General features: G+C 38.2%; 2 protein-coding genes and 1 pseudogene across 2 annotated transcripts in view; 2 read left to right on the top strand and 1 right to left on the bottom strand.

Annotated features, from left to right (window-relative positions):
- Window positions 1-11,098, top strand: part of CCDC152 (coiled-coil domain containing 152) — a 60,653-nt gene extending 49,555 nt beyond the window's left edge. Inside the window, exons 7-8 of the mRNA XM_004716934.2 lie at window positions 10,348-10,434; window positions 10,966-11,098. Coding sequence (XP_004716991.1) covers window positions 10,348-10,434; window positions 10,966-11,088 — 210 coding nt within the window. The 3' untranslated portion in view covers window positions 11,089-11,098. The remainder of the gene's footprint in view (window positions 1-10,347; window positions 10,435-10,965) is intronic.
- Window positions 11,099-11,203: 105 nt separating this feature from the next.
- Window positions 11,204-22,268, bottom strand: SELENOP (selenoprotein P). The gene is given in 4 exon segments (XM_004716935.2): window positions 11,204-12,669; window positions 15,178-15,295; window positions 20,865-21,077; window positions 22,053-22,268. Coding segments are annotated over 4 exon segments (867 nt in total). The 5' UTR covers window positions 22,256-22,268; the 3' UTR covers window positions 11,204-12,336.
- Window positions 17,011-17,108, top strand: LOC115873842 (annotated as a pseudogene).
- Window positions 22,269-22,597: the final 329 nt, after the last annotated feature.

The following is a 22,597-nucleotide window of genomic DNA, read 5'->3' as shown; positions in this document are numbered from 1 at the left end:
AGGCATGTACATATGTAAATATATTTATATATGGGGATGGGGAAATAGATTTATGTGCAGATATTTATAGGTTTAGTATTAAGGTAGCAGAATGACATTGGGCCTCCACTCAAGTACTCCCTCAGCAGAAATTTATGGAGCCCTGATGAACCAATTATAGGATCCTTGTGCTCTATTTGCTTGGGATAAATTTCTCCCTAATACATTTGTGGAGACATACATATCATGGATGCAAACAAGCTAAATTCTTAGAAAGAATTGAAAAGGGACTTCATATAGGAATATTCATTTTGGGAAAACAGTGCATCAGCTGAGGGGCTTCATATTTAAAAATGTAACCAAACTATACTAGCTTCATCTAGTCTTCAGAAAGGAAAAACCTTTATATGACAAGGAATTTCATACTGTATTTGGAGTTTATTTCTTGAAACCTGCCATAACAATATAAAAAGTCATTCAGAATGCATAAATATGTATTTTATCTGTATACACATGTTAACCTGAAGTTACATATCTGAAAGAACAATAATAGTAAATAAAATCCTTATAAAGATTACACATCATACTCACCATTCTATTTTTTAAACCTTGACCCCAAAAAGTACAGAAATAATTATGGACCGGGTACAATTGCCACAGGCATTGGGAAAAAGTGACTTCTCCTATTCCTATTTAGCAATACAATTTATTGTATAGTAGGTCATATTTCTGGCCCTTTCCAAGATAAAAAAGGTGAAGTGGTACTTGGGGACAATTCAAAGTTCATGTAATTTGCAGAGTTTAATATATCTTTGGATATGTTGTTATTTCTCTGTTCACGATATCTTTGGAAACATATCTGAGTGCTTATTAGGTGGGCAGATGCTTTTCTTACAACTTCATATATGTTCTATCACTTGACCTTTATAGCTTTTCCATTAGGTTCATTTTTGTTTTCCCATTTTATAATTGATGCAACTAAGATTCAGAGCAATTAATTTGTCTGATGTTACATAGATGATAGATGGTTGAACTAAGGTTTTTCTGATTTTAAAGTCCACACATAATTTTCTTTTGTATATAATTGTACAGTATTTTAAATTCTGTCTAGCATCAAGGATTGGTGGAGATGTGTGTGTATAAGAAGTAGAGCTTGACATGAGAGGCCCATTGGCATGAGAAGACTCCTGTCCCAAGAACTAAATGCTGAACATGGACTAGGAGAAACTCGTTAGCATGGAAAGCAGAGGCTGCCTCTGTCTGTTCAGGTTCTCAAAAGAACCTGGCAGATCAAGTGAGGGGGATCCATGTGGGCAGCTGAGGAGAGAAAGCAGTGTATAAAATGAGATACTGCCCAGGCCTGCAACATCCTAGCAATTCTCTTATGTTTGAGTCCATTGTTGCAGCTACTCTGTCAATCCCTTTCATTGAGGGCCTCCCTCGTTTGCACTGGCCAAGCATGATGTCCTTTTTCCAGGGAGTAGACTATTCTGATACTATGTGCAAAGAGTAGTTATTTTCATTTGCCATTGAGTCAGCTCCAACCCATAGCAACGCTGTGCACAACAGAACGAAACACTGCACCATCTTGTGCCAGCCTCACATTGGTTCCTATGCCTGAGCTCATTGTTATGGCCACACTGTCAATTCATTTAATTGAATGTCTTCCTCTTTGGGGCTTGCCCTGCATTTTACCAAAAAGCATTGTCCTTCTCCAGACAACTGGTCTCTCTTGATAATATGCCCAAAGTATGTAAGACAAAGTCTTGCCATCCTTGCCTTTAAGAGCACTCTGGTCTTATTTATTCCAACACAAATCAATTAGTCCTTCTAGCAGTCCATTTTATTTATTCTCAATATTCTTCCCCAGAAACACAATTCAAAACACTGATGTTCTAAGGTCTTCCTTATTCAATGTCCAACTTTCAAATGCATATGAGGCAATTGAAAGCATCATGGCTTGGGCCAAGTCACACCTTGCATTCCAATAAAGTAACATCCTTGCTTTTCAATAAAGAGGTCTTGTGCATCAGATTTACCTAATTCCACATTTCTTTTGATGTCTTGACTGCTGTCCCCATGAGCATTGATTTTGGATCCAAGCAAGACAAAATCCTTGACAACTTCAGCCTTTTCTCCATTTATCATAATGTGTACATGTTGGTTCAGTGTGGTAGTTACGTAATCTGGTGTTAATTTGGGTTCTTAAGAGGATTGAAAGTGAAGGAGTGGAGTCTGGTCTGTCAATCAGTTCATAGCCTATGAGGCCTGTGTGTGGGCCTGGCCTTCCCCTGAGGATTCTGGGAATTGCTGGATTTCCTCCTCGGAGGCAGGAGAAACTCTATATATGCTCACTCCTTGAGAAACCCTCTACTGATAAGACACATAGCAGTGTGCTGATAGACCCCACCCCCTGGGAACTGGATGAGCCATGTTGAGACCCCTGCCAGTGCTGAAATGCTTACAATGCCACTGGATCCACAAGACGTTGCATGCACTGGCCTGTTATTATCCTGCATTTGGCGTCATTACATGTGTTTCCTGAATAAGAAAAGGACTTTATAGCTTGGTATCAGACATATGGGCTAATAACAAATTTATGAACTTGATCTGGCCTGGCCTGGGGTGTTTTCTCAGTAGTCAATTGCTCTAGTATATAAAGCTCTTTCCCATACACACATGAGTGTCCATGACTACCCAGATTAACATAGTCCAGTTTTGAGGATTTTGGTCTTCCTTATTTATATTGAGTTGTAATTTATACTAAAGGCTACAATCCTGGATCCTCATCAGCAAATACTTAATTCCTCCTTACTTTCAGCAAGCAACAGTGCATCATTTGCATATCATAGATTGTTAATAAGCCTTCCTCCAATCCTTAGGCCATATTCTTCTTCATATAATTCAGCTTCTCTTATTATTTTCTCAGCATACAGATTGAACAATTATGGTGAGAGGGTACAACCCTGTCATACATCTTCCCTGATTTTAAACCATGCAATATTCCTCTGTTCTGTTTGCCCAACTGCCTTTTGATCCATGTACAAGTTTCTCATAATGAGGTGTTCTGGAATTCCCATTCTTCTTAAAGTTATCCATAGTTTATTATGGGCCACAGAGTTGAATGCCTGTGCATAGTCAATGAAACATAAACAAACATCTTTCTAGTAATCTCTGCTTTGAGCCAAGATCCATCTGACACCAGCAATATCCTTTGTTCCACGTCCTCTTCTGAATCTTCTGGCAGTTCCCTGTCAATGTATTACTGCCACTGTTGTTGAATGATCTTAAGCAAAATTTTACTTGTGTGTGATGTCAGTGACATTATTCTGTAATTTGAGCATTCTGTTGGGTCACCTTTCTTTGGAATGGGCACAAATATGGTTCTCTTCCAGTCAATTGGCCAAGTAGCTGCCTTCCAAATTTCCTGGCATCAGTGAATGTGTGTTTCCAATGCTTCATCAGCTTGTTGAAACGTTTCAATTGGTGTTCCATCAATTCCCAGAGCCTTGCCATGGCTTATGCTTTCAGTGCAACCTAAACTCCTTCCTTCAGGACCACTGGTTCTTGCTTATCTGCTACCTCTTGAAATGGTGGGATGTGGATACAGTGACTCCGTGTATTCTTCCCCTCTTCCTCTGGTGCTTCCTTCACACATCATTTAATGTTTTGTCCATAGAATTTTTCAATATTGCAACTCAAGACTTAATTTTTTACTTGAGTCTTTTGGTGTAAAACATGCAGGGCCTGATCTTTTTGGTTTTCTAATTCAAAGTCTTTGCACATTGCATTATAAAAGGTTATTTGGTCTTCTCAAGCTACCTTTGAATTTTTCTGTTCAGCTGTTTGACTTCATTGTCTTCCATGTGCCTTAGCTACCTTACAACTAACAGCACATTTCAGTGTGTTTTCTGGCATCCTCTCTTTCCTGTCTTTTTAATGACCTTTTGCTTTCTTCGTGTCTGGTGTTCTTGATGCCATCCCACCGCTCATCAGGTCTTCTGTCATTAGTGTTCAGTGTGTCAAATCTGTTCTGGAGATGTTCTCAAAATTCAGGTGTTATTGTCTCAAGGTCCTATTTTCACTGTCATGTGCTGACTTGAATTTTCTTCAGCTTCAACCTGAACTTACATGTGAGCAATTGGTTATCTGATCCACAGCCAACCTCTGGCCTGGTTTTAGCTATGGATTTTGAGCTTCTCCATCATGTCTTCCCACAGATGTGATCAATTTGATTTCTGTTAGTTCATCTGGAGAAATCCACATGTAGAGTTGTCATTTATGATGTTGAAAAAATATTTGCAATGTGGAAATCATTGGCCTTGCAAATGACCTTGCAAAATTCTATCATGCGATTGATCTCCAACTTCACTTCTATTACCGAGTCCTAATTTTTCAAATACTGTTCCTTCCTCTTTTGTTTCCAATGTTTGCATTCTAATCCCCAGTAATTTTCAATGCATCTTGATCGCATGCTTGATCAATTTTAGACTTGAAGACATTGGTTGAATTCTTCAACTTCATCACTAGTTTTTGTGATTAGTGAGTAAATTTGAAATATACCTAGATTGATTGAATTTCCTTTTATGGCAATAGATATCTTATCACAGACAACATTGTCCTTCCAGACAGATCTTGAAATGTCTTTTTTAAATGATGACTGTAATCTGTTCCCAACATATTAAACCATGTGATTTTCTGATTCAAAAATACCAATACCAGTCCATTTCAGCTCACTGACACCTATAATAAGAATGGCCGAGTGAGAAGGCCCTAAAGGAGATGGACTGACACCACGATTACAGTAATGGGCACAAGCATAGGAATACGTGTGAGGATGACACAGGACTGGGAAGTGTGTCACTCTCTTGTCCATAGGTCCCTATGGGTCAGATCTGACTCAGTGCACCTAAGAACAACAAGGGTACCGAGAATGTCCATTTTTATGCCATTGATTTCATTTTTTTTTTACAATTTCCAATTTTCCTAGATTTATACTTCTTACATTCCAAATTTCAACTAGTCAGATCCTGTTGAAACTTAAAACCACAGGAACATTTTTCAGTAGCCACATTCAAAAAGGGGAAAATAAGCTGATGAAATCCATTTTAATAATGGATTTTATTAAATGGATTTTATTGATAAGCCCTGCGGGTGCAGTGGTTAAAGTGCTTAGCAGCTAGCCTGCCAGTCTCACTGTGGGAGAGTTGTGGCAGTCTGCTTTCACAGAGATTTAAACCCTTGGGCACCCTATGAGGCCAGTCCTATCGGGTCAATATGAGTGGGAATTAACTTGAGGGCCGAGGGTTTATTTTCTTTAACTCACTATAATCAGAATATTATTGTACCACATAAGCAATATTTTTAAATTATTGACTTTATTCACATTCCTTTTTTAGAAAGGGGATATTCATTCTTAAAAATCTAGCGTGAATTTTACATTTATAACATAGTACCTCAGTTTCTAGGACATATTTCCAATTCTCAATAGCTACATGTGGTTAGCAACTCCTAGTCACAGGATCTACAGAGTCTGACTATGAAATGAAGCAGTAAGGAATAGAGACTAGATAGGAAAACCAGGAAGTACAGAGGCACATAGATCTGGAATTGTAGGAACATGAACGTGAAGGAAGTGCTTGTTTTCAGAAGCAAGGGCAAGCAGGTCCATACAACAGCCCAGCCATCATCCTGGAATAAGGAATGTCTAGCCAAGTTATCTAAGTTTATATCATCTGGTTTTAGATTTTTTACCAGACACAGAATTCTGAGTCTACTAATAGCTGATGGTTTCAGGTTAGGCCAAGGTCTATGGCCTCTGAGAATCCTCAGACCACTAAACACATGATTGAAAAATTAGCTATGAAAAATGGCAGAAATAAAGGAAAGTTTCACTTTAATCCAGTTTTATAAAAGTCTTATAGTCTATCACTGCAACAAGTTATGTTTCTACAAAATGATTAGGTGGGGTAAGAAAAAGAAATGAGTCTAAGCAAAAGAACACGTAACTTTATATAAATACACTGAGGCACTACAAATGAGAAAACCTACATTTTACTATAGTAATATGTTTGCCTCTTCAAATATTTAATAGCATGGGACCATTATGTATTCTTTGTAGAAATTTGTCATCATATTGGTAGCATTCTTATCTGTAGCATTTATCAAGATATTTTATTCTTCCACCAATTCATGGTAAATAACTGAAAATGGATCTTAGTAAGTGTAGACTGAAGATTGATTCTTAAATGCAATTACTTGGGGTAAATATTTACAATTGTCAATATCAATATTTTAAAATTAATCCTGAATTATATAAAGCAGGAAAGACATCTCATTTTAAATCTTAAGAAGAAATCACAAGCAATAGTATACATAAAGTGCTATTGTTAATAATAGCTATGACAGAATAATTCATTAATATGAAAGTGTTCAAACCCTTCCCTTCTTTCCCAAAAAGAATCTTGCTATTACTAGCTTGATTTTATCCATTTTCCTCCTTCCAAATGAGGGTTATTCTTCTTGAGCTTATGGAGTGAGTACTGAAGATATGTGGTGAAGAAATCAGATGGTACCCAGGAAACAGAAAAAACAGCATCTAGGATCTTAAAGGCTTGTCTTAGAACAAACAGCTAAGTGAAGTGTCAGCGAAATCCACACAGAAGAAGCACACCAACCCATGCAATCTAAGGACTGTAAATAAGATAATTCAAGATTAGAAGAGGGAATTGTATTGGATGTGAAATTATGAGCACCCTGTTTGCAGAAGGCCATGGATGACAGTGAAAGTCACCAACGTCTATTTACAAGAGTCCCAACTCAGATGATGCCCCCATTGAACTCCCTCAGACCATTGACCAGGGATGTCAAAGGTATCAACCCTCAGACAGAGTGCCCTGGAAAGTGGATAATACAGATATAGTTAGCTATCATTTTAGAATTCATCATATATTCATATATCATTTGTTTTCCCTTTTGACCCATTTTTTAAAAATCATTTTATTGGGGGCACATACAGCTCTTATCACAATCCATACATGCATCCACTGGGTCAAGCACATTTGTACATTTGTTACCATCATCATATTCAAAACACTTTCCTTCTACATGAGCCCTTGGTATCAGCTCCTCGTTTTTCCCCTCCCTTCCCTTCCCTCCTTCCCTCACAAACCCTTGATAATTTATAAATTATTATTTTGTCATGTTTTACACTGTCCAAATGCATCTCCCTTCACACACTTTTCTGTGTGCGTCCCCCAGGGAGGGGGCTATATGTAGATCATTGTGATTGGCTCCCCCTTTCTCCTCCTATTTTCCCCATCCCCTCCTAGTATAACTACTCTCATCATTGGTCCTGGGGGCGTTATCTGTCCTGGATTCCTGTGTTTCCAGCTCTTATCTGTACTTGTGTATATGCTCTGGTCTAGCTAGATTTGTAAGGTAGAATCGGGGTCATAATAGTGGTGTGGAGGAAGCATTTAGGAACTAGATAAAAGTTGTGGGTTTCATCAGTGCTACACTGCACCCTGACTAGCTTGTCTCTGCCTTGTTACTCTTCTGTAAGGAATGTTTTGACCCATTTTTAATATGTTTTTGTTTCTATTTTGTGATTTCTGTTGGATTGAGGTTTTTCTGTTGGTGTTTTCGGTATGATTTTCTTTATATGAAACCAGGATAGGTAAATCCACAGATACAGTAACTTGATTAATAGTTCCTTAGGCTCATGGCAGGAGCGATTGGTGAGTAATGGGGAGCTAATAATAATGGGTACAAGAATGAAGAAAAAGTTCTAAAATTGATTGTGGCGATGATTGCACAACTCTTTTTAATGTATTTAAACCACTGAATTCTAAAAAAGATAAAAAGGGAGGTGGTGGTTTTTGTTGGACAGAGACTAAGGTTGTCTATGTAATAGTGTACAAAATTGTGCGAGAAAAACTGAAGAGCATCAATTATTTTTAAATTTAGATACTATGGTTGAAGGTGTTTTAAAGTGGCTGAAGAATATAATCAAGGAGTTTAAAAAGTAAGACTACTTTGAAACTGATTGTGGTAGCAATTGTACAATACTGCTTGTTGTGGGTGCACTATGGAATGATATGATATCTGTATTAGCTCCCAATGATGGGAACTCCCATTTCAAAATGGTTTTGATAAAAAAGAATATAATATAGGAGAATATAAGTAGAAGAAAAAAGTGTATATTTTTGCTATTTTTTAGAAATGCTAGTGAATAAGCTAGTTCCTTTTCTTTTCAGATGGCTTTATTTCTCTCCTTTGACTTCATTTTTGCTTTACCAATCATGCCACCCTGAGGCTGAACCATTGAGATTATAAGAGTATATACATCTCAAGGACTGTAGTTTGTTTACCCAGATGTCAGATTCTCAAAAACATTGCGACAATATCTTTTTTTTAAGATTGTACCAACTTCCAATTCCTTGGTTCTTCAATTGCTTCCTCCCGACTTCCATTCTGACTTCTGTGAAAACTAAGAATTGATCGGTCTTAGTTTTTGTTTCCCTAAAGCTTTTATATTTCTGGGGTTCTTGGTAGGTTACTATACTAAAACTAAAATTATCCGGAAGAAAGAAATTGATGATGACTTTGAAGATTCTGCTTTGGCCTGGGGTACCCACATACTACAGAGTGGACCAATGGCCAACTGATATGACAGACCATATTTTAAAATCCACCAGTAACTTCTAATCCACTGGCTGGGAGCTTGCATTTTGTTTGCTATCCACACCTTGACACCTTTCTAACTGACTGATGTCTGTTATTTAAATGATATACAGAACTCTATTTCTTGTGATTTATCCATATTATAATGTTCTTTTCCCAAAAACCAGTTCACAATCTCACTGATAGTTTTATTCTTAATTCTCAGGGAGGCTACACTATTAAACTCAATCTGAAGGAAAGAATTTAATGGAAGTTTTGAAAAAGAATTTGAAAAAGTTGTGTTTTTCTTAACCCAATTCAGTTTAATGTCAAATATGACCAAATTCAAACTAAATCAACAAATCATATCCAGATTCTATTGTTTAGTCTCAATATTCCTACAGAAAAGTGTAGGGCATCCTTGACTTGCTTATGTTACATGTTCTTTTTAAAGTACACTCATCATGATACATAATGTTCTGAAATTAAAAGAGATTTTTAACCCTGCTTGCACAGTAGAATCTCTTGGTGTCTTGAGAAAGATGATGCTTGATCCATTCCAGAATCACTAAGGTAGTGCTTAGGCATTTGATACCTGTAAAACGTTCCCCAGTTAATTTTATTTTTTTTTAACATTTTACTAGGGGCTCATACAACTGTTATCCCAATCCATACACACATCAATTGTGTAAAGCGCATTTGTACATCATTTCTCAAAAAATTTCTCTCCACTTAAACCCCCGACATCAGGTCCTCATTTTTCCCCTCCCTCCCCGCTCCCCCCTCCCACATGAGCCCTTGATAGTTTATAAATGGGTATTTTGTCATATCTTGCCCTGTCCGACGTCTCCCTTCATCCACTTTTCGGTTGTCTGTCCCCCAGGGAGGAGGTCACACACAGTTCCATGTAATCGGTTCCCTTTCCTACCCATTCTCCCTTTACCCTCCCTGTTTTGCCACTCACACCACTGGTCCTTTAGGGCTCATCCATCCTGGATTCCCTGTATTTTCAGTTCCTATCTGTACTAGTGTATCTCCTCTGGTCTAGCCAGACTTGCAAGATCGAATTCGAGTCATGGTAGTGGGAGCGGGGAGGAAACATTTAGGAACTAGAGGCAAGTTGTATTTCTCATCATTGTTACATCTCACCCTGACTGGCTCATCTCCTCCCCGAGACCCCTCTGCAAGGGGATCTCCAGTGGCCTACTAATGGGCTTTGGATCTCCACTCCGCACTCCCCCCATCATTCACTATGGTAAGATTTTTTGTTCTGATGATCCCTTACACCTGATCCCTTCGACACCTCGCGGTTGCATTGGCTGGTGTGCTTCTTCCATGTGGGCTTTGTTGCTTCTGAGCTTGATGCCCACTTGATTACCTTCAAGCCTTTAAGACCCCAGACGCTATACTTTTTGATAGCCGGGCACCATCAGCTTTCTTCGCCACATTTGCTTATGCACCCATTTGTCTTCAGTGATCTGTTAATTTTAAAATGTAACCAGACTTCATGTTATTTAGATATTCTCTGGTCTTTCTGAAAAATTGTTCCTTAAAGAGATGTTTCTGTTTTCTTTTTTAATTTGTTATACCTAGTTCCAGTTAAATCTAAGATTATATGTCAAAGTCAACAACTCCCTTTTTCTATTTATAGAAACAATATAATTATTAAATGTTCACAATAACTTTCTTTTTTCATTGATTCAGTTTGATGCCAAACTAGCAAGAGTTCAGACTAAATCAGCAAAATCATATCTGGATTCTACAGCTTTGCCACAAAGCATCTACCGAAGGGTATGTGAGCTTTTCTCTCATGACTTTTGCTGAAGAAAATAAAATTTCTTAAAATATTTCTGTAAAACTTATCTAATATTTATTAACAATATGACCTTTAACAGTTGTTTCTTCATGATATTAAATACTTCATATGATCAGAAAGATACTCAATTTTGAATAATTTTTAAAAGAATTTTCAAATTTAGCTAAACATTTGAGCAGTAAATTAAAATGTTAGAGAATTTCCCTAACTTTTGGACCTTCTAAGGAGTTCCATAAGGTATTTTGAACTAAAGCTGACTGGGCGATTTGGTTCAACTCCTTTATCTGTGAGGTTGAGCATTTCCAAGGCTTAGAGAGGTGAAAACAAAGGTGCTAGTGGGATATAACCTTTAACGTTCCCCCAAAACAAAACTTACACACCTTTCAAAGTAAGGTCTTTTTAAAATACCTAAATCAAAACTGTGTTTTTTATGTAGATTTGTTGTTCTTTGTACTTCGTCTCATTATTTCTAAGTTGCCATAACAAATTTTTTCTATTTCATTTAGAAGCTTCAACATCTTCAAGAAGAAAAAAACAAGGAGGTGTCAGCTCTCCGTGATACAATTCGAGATTTGGAGCGGCGCCTTTCTGCTTCCAAAGATTGTCACCTTAAGCATCGACGGTTTTGATCAGAGCAGTAAACGCATCATCCCCTACTTAGTTTTACTAAAAGCTGTTGAAAAATTCACTTCTGTTTTCAATGACATACTGCCTAAATAATCACAGCCATGTGAGGAAAAAAAAGACAGCTTTAAACTTTTTTTAATTGCATTTATTTCAACAAATTCACCAGTCTTTGGCCAGTTGTGTATTGCCTTCTTGCTTACTAGTATTAACCATAAATGAGTTCAGATTCACAAGACTAAATTTACCTAATGAATCATCATTAACTATGGAAATACTTTCTAAGCAGCCTAAAGCTACACAACTTTATTTTCTCATCTCCCTTATATCTTTCAAACCCAGTACTCCAAATCCATAAAGAGTGTGATAAAGAAAAGACGATATAAAGGATTCATTCATATTGATACTAAAAATCTAATTATAAGTTTAAGACACAGCAAAGGATAGGTGGTTATTTAAAATGTAGTTATATATGCTTTGGCAGCAAATTATCCATGTATTAGGCCCTTGTGAGTCTTAAAGAATCCACTTATTTTCCTATAGTTTTCATCAGTTTAAAATGCACAATTAAAAAGACAAAGAGTATATTGTTTTCAAAGATAATGGAAAATGTGTCTCTGTTGTTCTTCCTCCATTCTAAATTGCAGAGTATCCAACAGAAACCCCTAGGTCATAGTTTACGTTTCTGTTCTCATTAATGCAAAAAGAATGCTGGAAAAAGAAGAAGGAAGACATATTGACCAGTGCTGCAATCACTTGTCAGTCGCCTGGTACTAACCAAATACGGCCTGGGTCAAAATTTCTGTGACATCAATTTTAAAATTTGGAAGCCAATATAGTAGATCTCTCTCCATGTTCGCACAAATCCAATTTGAATTTTGAATCACTATTTATTAGGTAGCTTATAAACATGCTTGAAATAAAATTGTGACCAGATTGGTTTGAGAAGTATATCCTATTTAAAATGCTTAGTTTGAAGGTCATTTTCATTTTTCTGCCGTATTTTTTCAGCTTCAGCTGGTGCTGGCTTCTGTGGGCTGAAACTGCTGACTCCTCTGTCAGGCGGGTAGAGGCAAACGTCACTGTCAAGACTCAATGACGTTCTCCTCGGCCCAAAGCCCCTGTCAGCTACATAAGGTTGGAAGGTGCTCTTCGCACTGTCAGGTGATTGCAGACCCTGCCTTCTCAAATATCAGATGTCGACAATGTCAGCATCAGCTTCTTGAACCCAACTCCGAACCTCTGGACAACTTTCAGAGTAATTGATTTCTACAGCGCTTTCGTCAGAGCTGCTTCCGTGGGAGGGAAAGCTGTAAACTTTCACTCCCTGGCATATCTCAGTTCCCTGGGTGGCCCTGGCTTTCATGCCCTTTGTGCTTGTAGTGGCGATGAAGGTCTAAGGGAGAGGGATGCTGGATAGTGTCTGGTTCGCTTGGGCTCTGATTTTCTGAAGGCTGGCTGTTCTCATGCTGGTGCCCAGGCCTGTGGTGGTGGTGGTGGTGGTGGTGGTGTGGCTTAGCGGCCTCAGTTGCTTCTTGCACACTAGCAGATGCTATTCCCTTACATACAGCTTCATCTTCCAGATTCTGAAACAAAGATATAAATCACTTATCAACTTGTAGATGTAGTAGAAAAACATGGAAAGATGATTTGTAGAAGTAGCATATATGAAATTCCAACTAGTTCATTTTGAGCTGGCTGGGCTGGTTTTGTTTTTCCCTCCCACCATACTAAATGAGAACTGAGTGTGATGTCAGTCTCAACAAGTAGACTTTTAATTCAAGTTTGGCTCCCATCATTAGCTAATTATTAAGTGCTTGTGCTCAAAGTTCACATGTATTAATAAATATTAAAGTGTCTCTCAAATGAATTGATGTTACTCTTTTACAAATAGATAAAATAGGATGTAATATAATGAAACTTACTGAACAAGAGAATTCAAATTTTGCCTCTTTTATCAAGTACCATTTCTAAATCTTTAAAAATTTTGAAGAGGAATTTGAGAATTCTGAGACTTAAAGAAAAAGCCAAATCTCTGTAATTTATTTCTGCTGAAGCAGATCTAGATAAACTTGTTTTAAAAGTTTACATTGCAGTAAAGACAACCAAATCTCTTATCCTAAACTCAGTTGACTTACATGGAACTTTTCCACCTATGTCAAGAATGCATCTAATCTGTTAGATTCTGTAGCACACTTATCTCTCTCTGAGAATTCAAAATGTCCATCAATTCTGCAAAAAACTGGTAGTTTTTCACATCTCAGCCTATGCCAGGAAGTGTTTTGAATTTCACCAACAGTAATGTGACCCAGCTGTAGGGCTGTCTTGTCAGATGAGAGAAGCCTTTTACTGCCTTTTCCCCATTAACCATGCATTCCAATTTGCATGACTACTCTAGGTCTTCAGTTTGCTCAGTCTTGCTCTGTTGTTTCACAGTACCCATAGATCATAACTCAAGTCTATCCAAATAGATAGGTAATATTTGGCTCAGAACGTTGGCTGAGCTGACTTCTAAATAAAATTGCAAAATCAATTTTGATAGACAAAAACTCATTAAATGGAATGGCTAGATATTTTGGAAGTTTTGAATGTTTTATAAGTTCCACTGGGTTTTTAGTATAAAACTGTTAAGTATTAACAATAGTAAGTACATTTCTTGGTCATTTTTGAATTACTTTTAAATAAGAACTTAATAATAATTTACTATAAACTTGAAACAATCTGATGTTTATACTATGCAATGCTCTGAATATGCAATAATTACATAATGCAAATAGCTGTAGCACTCTATTAAATTAAAAAAACAACAATTGCTATATTCCACTGATTCCATGAGGCACATTTTTTCGCATTTTAAATATCTCAAAAGTCAGAATATATCCTGCTATTGCTGGTGTAGTATTCTGTCTTACTTTTATTGATAGCATTTTTCTTTTTTAATACACAAGGTAGCATCTCATATGACGTTAGATATGATAAAGGGGAAAAACAAATTTGATGTGATCTATTAGGTACAGATAAGATATTATTACTATTTTCAGATAGTCCATAAAGTTTAAGCATATTAGAGGAAATGTTTCAGCATCAATAGTGTACCTAGTTATAATTAAAACTATTAGTCCTTTATAAAAAATGTGAAATAAAGAAATAATTCCAAAATGTGAGGAGTCAATATTGCTGGCAATTTACTAAGCTAGAACTTTATTTGCATTATTTTAGGCATTTCATCCTCATAGGATTATTATAAATAATATTAAAATGCAAAAATTGAGATAACTAAAATAATTTCTTTTCCTTAGTAACTAAAAACAGTAACTAAATTGTTCTTTGTTATTTGAGAGGAATTCCTTTAGAATGGAGGAAAACCTGAAAGGAATACAGTTCACAAATAAAATTCAGAATTATTTTAAAATCTGAGTTCACATTTAGTCAAGTAGTTCTGTCAAGGAAGCAGTATTTGATATTACTTTTTTTATGTGAAAAAATGTCTAGGTAATATAATATAAAGCTAATTCTTCAAGTATCTGTTTTATAAATAATACTTAAATATAGTGCTTCTCATAACAAAAAAGAAATATTCTGTTGCTAGGAAAGAAATATCAGCAATGAGTAGATAATTTGTTATATTTTGAAATAAATTTCAATTACAGAGTGAGCAAAGTAAAGACTTTCCAGCAAAACTCTTAGGCTTACATCTCTGACAAATTAAATAGTTATTAATTCCAAGTTCCCTCCAGAAAACTGGAGTCACTATGCTTTTGTGTGAACATGTTCAGTGTTTTACAATAATGTTTTATGTTGACCAATTTCTTTGAGCGCTTACACTCATGCAACATCACTTGATATAATTGAGATATCCAAGCTATATGTATGTATTCTTGTAGGTAAAGGCTGCAATATAATCCTTGAAGAGATGTTATTAATGATATGTTCTATGAGAGTAAATGTGTATAATTATAAAAATTACTGTGTTGTTTCTCTTTACTACACCAGCAGAAACACTGAATACCTAATTGGTCATGAAACACTACTTATTTAGCTAGCTCCTAAACTATTTCTTCTTTTCTCCCATTAAGAATGATTGAGAAAAATACCATGAGAGAGCAGTTTCCACATTTCTTTTCGCAGTAAGCAGTCTTAATGGCAGCTTCCACAAATGGAGAAGTTAGGAAGGAGTAAGGCACACCAAGATGATATACAAGACGGCCACATCTAAAAAGGAATAAATACAACATTATTGCAATATTTTCTGTATCACAGTCCTACTCAAGGAGTCTGCAGCAGTTCCTGGAGGTCACCTTTCAGCCGCATAAAAAATTGCTTATACAATAAACATTGTTCCCTTCTTCAACTATGTGGAACCCAACAGTCAACATTTACCCTAAAGCAAAGATGACAAGACAAGGAAAGGCAGGGAAACGAGATCAATGGGAAGCAGAGCATGTGGAGTGGGACTAATTAGAATGCTGGCACAGTGTGAAAATTGTAACCAAAGTCACAGAGCAATTTGTGTAAAAATTGTGAAATTGTAACCTAATTTGCTATGTAAACTTACACCTAAAACACTTTTTAAAAAAGACCTGTCTAGAACTTATCTAAAGAGCCGGGGTGGCACTGCTGAGTAAGCAATAGACCACTAACCAGGCCAGTGATTCAACCCCAGCAGTGCCCCAAGAGAGAAGCATGGGCTATCTGCTCCCATAAATACTTGTAATTATGGAAACCCTGTGTGGGGCCCCTGTAGTCAGAATCCATCCCATGGCAGTAAATCAGAACAGGTAGTAGAGAGAGGTAATGGTTCTCTTTTGGAGCGTCAGTAAATTTCCTTAGGTCGAGCCTGCAAGAGAGGTCCCTGACGCTCATGCCAGGTAATGTCGTGACAAGACTACAGTGAGTCTAATAGTGTGTTGTTGTAACCCTGCGTAACATTTAGTATATGTAGTATAGTCGCTATTACTTGTTCAAATACAATTAAGTAACTGACATATAAATTCTACAAATGACCAAAGCATGGCCTTGTCTTAGATGGGGCCTTGAAACCACAACAGCTCTTCATAATGCTTCAGGCTCTCCCCACCATCGCATCAGTGCTGACTCATAGCGATCCCCCTGTGAGTTTCCAAGTCTGCAACTGTTTATAGAGTAGAAAGGCCAGCCTTGCTGGTGGTTTTGAACAGCCAGCCATGAGGATCTCACCCAGATCAGTAATCACTACACCACAGGGGCTCCTCTGCTTAAAACAGCACAGTCAAACTCCACACAACAGGAAATCGTGACTCTAAGAAAAGATGATCAAGTTTTGGCCAGTAGTCCTGTATTTAAAAGTTTACCTGTTGGGACAAAAAAATGCAGTGCCACTAAGGAAGTGGAGTCATAAAACTAGCATTCTCACAATGGCAGGGTTGAGCAGCCCTTCTGCCTCCATATTGCCCAGTATATGCTCTTTCATGGGGCCATCAAAAATTATGCTACATAACTGACTAAATTAGAAGTTTGAATGCCTACAAGAATATAATATTTTTTAAATTTTAGCATAAGACCCAGTAAGACTTAGGCGCAGGCGGAGCTTGTCCCACCATCTCTGAAGAAACAAGACAGCACCAACAAGGAACGTTGGTGACAGCACGTAATGCACGCATCACGGTTCCTCAATTTATGACTGTTACATGCTCCTGTCATCAAAAGCAGCCTAGTGCATATAGTGGCTGAATGATTAACACATTTTAAAACGTTCAAGTAGGTAATCTTAAAAGTATAAATTAGATTAGAGACAAGGCAATTATGGTCATGTTAATTCATCTTAACAATGCTTACATTTCAATTATATGTGAAATGCAAATTGATCTTTTTATTTCTTCAGAATCCCAAATTACAGGAGGGGAAATTCAGTCAAGTTTCCTTATTTCTCTTCTAAAAGCTTTACTTTCGTGCTCGCTTCGGCAGCACATGTACTAAAATTGGAAAGATTCAGAGAAGATTTGTGCACAAGGATGACACACAAATTCATGAAGCATTCCGTATTTTGGGGGGGAGATAGTTATAAAAGTCAGGAGACAGACCTGGAATTATGTATGCTTTTTCATATTCTTTGTTTTTGCTATTTTTTCTTTTCTCTTTTTATTCAGTCTTTTGTTTTCTTTTATTTTTGTTTCAGTTATTGTTTGGCCTACCAATATAAGCTAGACATGGGAAGCAAGGGCAAGGAGAAAGCAATGGGACCAGCTGTTTCGGAGGGGTCTGGAAGGAGAAGAAAGCTGGGGAAAGGAGCAGTGAGCAAACAACGCCATAGGCAGGGGATCAACTAGGAAATTAAAAGCAACAAGGGGGATGTAGAGATTCCAGTAGTATTGGAGCAACAGCAATCTAGCTGAGAAGAATTATTAAGAGGTAGGAGAAGGTTGAGCATAAGGCAGGAGGAAGGTAAAAGGAAATATAGGAAGCAAAGTTATGGATAGAGGTATAAATGTAGGGGTACACTTATGTTAAAAAAGTTAATTCATAAAAATAGAGGTATTCCCCTCCCTCGAGAAGAATTCACTTCAGAGAACAGTACTGAAGCTACAGCTCAGGAAGAGGGACATGACTGATCAGAGCACACAGGAGCAAATGAAGGGGGAGGGGGAGAGAGTGGAGCACATCCTGGCCCACCAAGCCCTGAGGACGATATTCCTGCTCAGAGCAGCCAAGGCACAGAGAGGACCATAGGGTCAGCCCCACCACGAGATATGATGTCCCTCACTGACCCATAGTGCTATGGGGGACAACACTGGAGACACAGTGCAGGAATTGTGCTCGATCTGACCCTACCACACCAAGGTGAAACACTAAGGGCATGCAATAGAACAGCAGAGGGAGCAGAGCAATGAAGTCCCCATGAAATACCAAAAATAGGCTTTGGGCCAGGGCGTGGCACCCCATCAGACTCAACTGGAAAACACTCCTAAAGGTCAACAAACAGACGAACTATTTATAGGCTTTTCTCTTTTTTTTTGTCCTTAGTTTTTTGTTGTTTTGTTTTGCTCTGTCTTGTTTTTGTGCATATTATTATCTCTGCATGTCTACGTAGATAAGATAGGTGGGATAAACAATCTGGAGGAGAAAACAATGGGACTGACAGTTCTGGAGGGACATGGGAAAAGGAGAGGCAGGGGGAAGGAAGTGGGTGTTAACAAACCCAGGGATAAGGAAACAAGTGATTTAAAATCGATGCAAGGAGGATGTAGGAGGCCTGGTAGAGTTTGATCAAGGGCAATGTAACCGAGAGAAATTACTGAAACCCAAATGAAGGCTGAGCATAATAGTGAGGCAAGAGGAAAGTAAAAAGGAAATAGAAGAAAGAACTAAGAGGCAAAGGGCATTTATAAAGGTCTAAATATAGGCATGTACATATGTAAATATTTATATATGATGATGGGGAAATAGATCTATGTACATATATGGTATAGGTTTAGTATTAAGGTAGCAGATGGACATTGGGCCTCTACTCAAGCCCTCCCTCAATGCAAGAACACTTTGTTCTATTAACCTGGCATTCCATGATGCTCACCTTCCCTACATGATCACTGAAGCCATAGCAGCTGCATAAGCAAATGTGGTTAAGAATGCTGATAGACCCAAGATATCAAAAGATATAGCATCTTGGGTCTTAAACACTTGAAGATAAACAAGTGGCCATCTAGCTGAGAAGCAACTCATGGAAGAAGCAAACCAGCCTGTGTGATCATTAGGTTAAGATTGGATCCAGTATCAGGCATCAAAGACCCAGAACCAAAAAAAAATCATATCAATGTTGAATATGGGGGAATGCAGAGTGGAGACCCAAAGCCCAACTGTAGACAATTGGACATCCCTTTACAGAAGGGTCTCAGGGAGGAGACAAACTAGTCAGAGTGCAGTATAGCACCGATGAAACACACAACTTTCCTCTAGTTCTTTAATGCTTCCTTCCCCCCACTACCATGACCCCAATTCTACCTTACAAATCTGGCTAGACCAAAACATGTACACTGGTACAGATAAGAGCTGGAAACAGGGAATCCAGGACAGATAAACCCCTCAGGACCAATGTTGAGAGGAGCCATGCCAGGAAGGGAAGGAGAAGGTGGGGGAACAGGGGGAACTGATCACAATGAACTATCTATAACCCCCTCCCAAGGGGATGGACAACAGAAAAGTGGGTGAAGGGAGACATCTGTCAGTGTAAGACATGAAAAATAACAATAATTTATAAATTATCAAGGGTTCATGAGGGAAGGAGGGTGGAGGAGGGAGGGAAAAAATAAGAAGCTGATACCAAGGGCTCAAGTAGCAAAAAATGTTTTGAAAATGATGAGGGCAAAAAATGTACTGAAAATGATGAGGGCAAAAAATGTACAAATGTGCTTGACACAAGGGATGAATGGATGGATTGTGACAAGAGTTGTATGAGCCCCCCAATAAAAGGATTTTTTTAAATGAAGAAAATGTTCTAAGATGGTGGCAATGATTGTACACCTCTTCTTAATATAACTATTGAATTATACGATTTGTGACTATATGCCAATAAAATGTGTTTTTTATTTCAAAACAAAACAAAAATGAACAAAAGAAAGCTTAAAAAAACCAGAGGTATTGGCCTATGTACATATACTTATATGGCAATACATTGAAAAGTGGATGGGCTTTGGGCCTGTGCTCAACCCCTCCCTCAACACAAGAACACTTTGTTCTAACAACCTGGCATTCTGTGATGCTCACTCTCCCAACACAGTCACTGAAAACAGAATGGGCACATTAGCAAATATGAAGAAAGCAGATGGTGCCTGGCTATCAAAAGATATAGCGTCTGGGATCTTAAAGGCTTGAAGTTAAACAAGTGGCCATCTAGCAGAGTAGCAACAAGCCCACATGGAAGAAGCACACCAGCCTGTGTAAAGTGTCGATGGAATCAAGTAACAGGCAGCAGAAGACTCAAAACAAACAAACAAAAAAATATTGTTGAGAACAAGGGGTAGGGGGGGTTGGAGCAGAGACAATAGGACATCCTCTCACAGAAGAGTCACAAGGAAGGGATGAGTCAACCAGGGCACAGCATAGCACTAATGAAACACACAGTATTCCTCAGGTTCTTTGAGGCTTCCTCAGCCCCCACTATCATGACCCCAGTTCTGCCTTTCATTTCTCACTAGACTGGAGCATGTACACTGGTACAGATAAGAGCTCATGACACACATGGAATCCAGGTCAAATAAGACCCTCAGGAACACAAATGGGAGTAGTGAAGGTAGGGGGAAGGTAGAGGGAGGACGGGAGAATGGGGAACCATTTGCAGTGATAGACATATAATTACCCCCTCCCCGCTGCCAGGGGATGAACAACAGAATCTTGGGTGAAGGAAGACAGTGGTTGGTGTAAGATTTGAAAACAATAATAACTTACAATCTACCAAGGGGTCATGAGGGGAGGAGGGAGGGAAAAAAGAGCTGATACCAAGGGCTCAAGTAGTAAATGTTTAGAAAATGATGGTGGCAACATATGTACAAATATGCTTGATACAATTGATGTATGGAATATTATAAGAGCCCCCAATAAAATTATTTGAGGTGGGGGAGCTTTATTTCAAGAAAGTAATTTCAAAAACATTAAAACCAAACACTACATGGACTCATTTTGAAACTGAGATTTGGGGAATAAAATAAAAGTAGATGTTATTTCAAATCACTTACTGTTTAATTGAAATAAAGCAGGTATCTTTTCCTCAGTTTGGGGGCTGGGGAGGGAAAGGGGGAGAGAGAGGACATACCTATCGTAGATGAGAAAGTCATCTTTACTTCCATCTAAGAGGGTCCAGACATCTGTTTGGTTTTCTTCTTGTTGGTAAACAGTAATATTCTCTGAAACTTGGTCTTTAAGATGTGTGTATTTTAATTGAGAAACAAGGCTTTGATGGTTGACAATGACATAGGAGATATTAGAATAGCCTTCTTTTTCCAGTTTTACACGCAGGTTTTCCAATCTAAAATATTTGGGTAAAATAGATAAAATGTATAATTTCCCTCAAAATTTATTTTCCCCTTCTTCCTTAGTCTGTAAATGAGACTCACTTTTTTATTTACAAATATCTCTTCTTTATATTATTCTAAGATTCTAAAATGTCCATCTGTAAGCTATGTATTGAGTACCTCAGGAGAAATATGAGGCTTTGTACACCCATAAAGAAATGACTTCAGGAACTCACAGGGGCATTTCTACCCTGTCCTTTGGGGTCTCTATGAGTTGGTGATCAGGAGGTGTCCACAGAGGCAGGTCAACAACGGAATCAACCCAATGGCAGTATTAGTTTTAGTTTGGGTTCTTGGTTAAAACTTTATGTGGGCTTTACACAATTGATGTGTGTATGGATTGTGATAAGAGTTGTATGAGCCCCTAATAAAATGATTTAAAAAAAACCTTTATGATAAATGCTTGCACATACATTAGCTCATTTAGTTCTGAAATCCATCCTATCAAGTGTATATCATTTCTCATCTTGCATATTCAGAGAATTTTACCTAATAAATATTTGGTAAATAACCAAACATATTTTTGTTACACTTGTTCTGTTTTTAATATATATTTACTAGAAAAATGAGCCAAGACTTGTGCTTACATGTTTACTGTTTATTCTACTCTGGAAAGTCGGTCTGTTTCCTCAGTTTCCAATATTGAAGTAATCAATCCAGTTTCAGGAGTCCATGTCTTCACTGCACAAGTAGTATAAATTTATAAAATACAGGTACGCAAAAAGAAAACAAGCTCATAGCTCAGGAAAGCCACCGTAGACATTTTGGCATAAATCCCCTAGCCTTGCTTCTGATAGCATGTTCTTTGTAACAATGTGTTTTGTTTTCAAGAGGGGGAAATAAGACCTAAGGGATGCACCTTTCCCGTTGTTCTTCACTCCCCACCCCACCCCGGTAAGAAAGCAGAGGCCACCGAAGGGCTCCCTCACCTAGATGCCTGCCGAAGGCACGCGTATCAGCTGGCTTGAAGAAGAGCAACCACAGTCACTGAGCCGTTGGCGTTCAGCATCGGCTCTTCTTCCCGTATTCTCCAGGCTGGGGGGTGCTTACAGAAGGAGCTGTGTCCCTGGCTCTCTGTTCCTCCCCCAGGGAGGAGACAGAGAGCCAGGGCAAGCCCCAGGCCGCTCCACATCACTGGGATTTTCCTGTAAAAGAGAAAACCTTTCTGTCAGCAACACAGATCAGGTCAGCCCTCGGGATTTCTGCACATCCCACAGACACCATTATACTTCCTAGGAAAGTGTGGCCCACGGACTGCCCACGTTGTTGGGCCTCCCTGTGCTGAATTTGCCCATAAAGGGAATAAAAAGTATCAATCCAAGGCAAGGGAATTGCCAAAGTCACTCACTAAGAAGTTTCTGAAGTGTTTTCAGACGGTGCTAGGCACGTTTATATTTGTGGCCCTGGTCACAACAATCAGGTGACCACGGTCCCGTTTGGAGGTTGAGAAAACAAAGTCTAAGGGAGACTCTAG

This window comes from Echinops telfairi, unplaced genomic scaffold (assembly GCF_000313985.2).
Source record: "Echinops telfairi isolate 266 unplaced genomic scaffold, ASM31398v2 ScPeMD7_7469;HRSCAF=8507_1, whole genome shotgun sequence".
NCBI lineage: Eukaryota > Metazoa > Chordata > Mammalia > Afrosoricida > Tenrecidae > Echinops > Echinops telfairi.
Note: the sequence above shows the minus strand (reverse complement) of the source record. Positions and strands in the feature narration are given on the sequence as shown.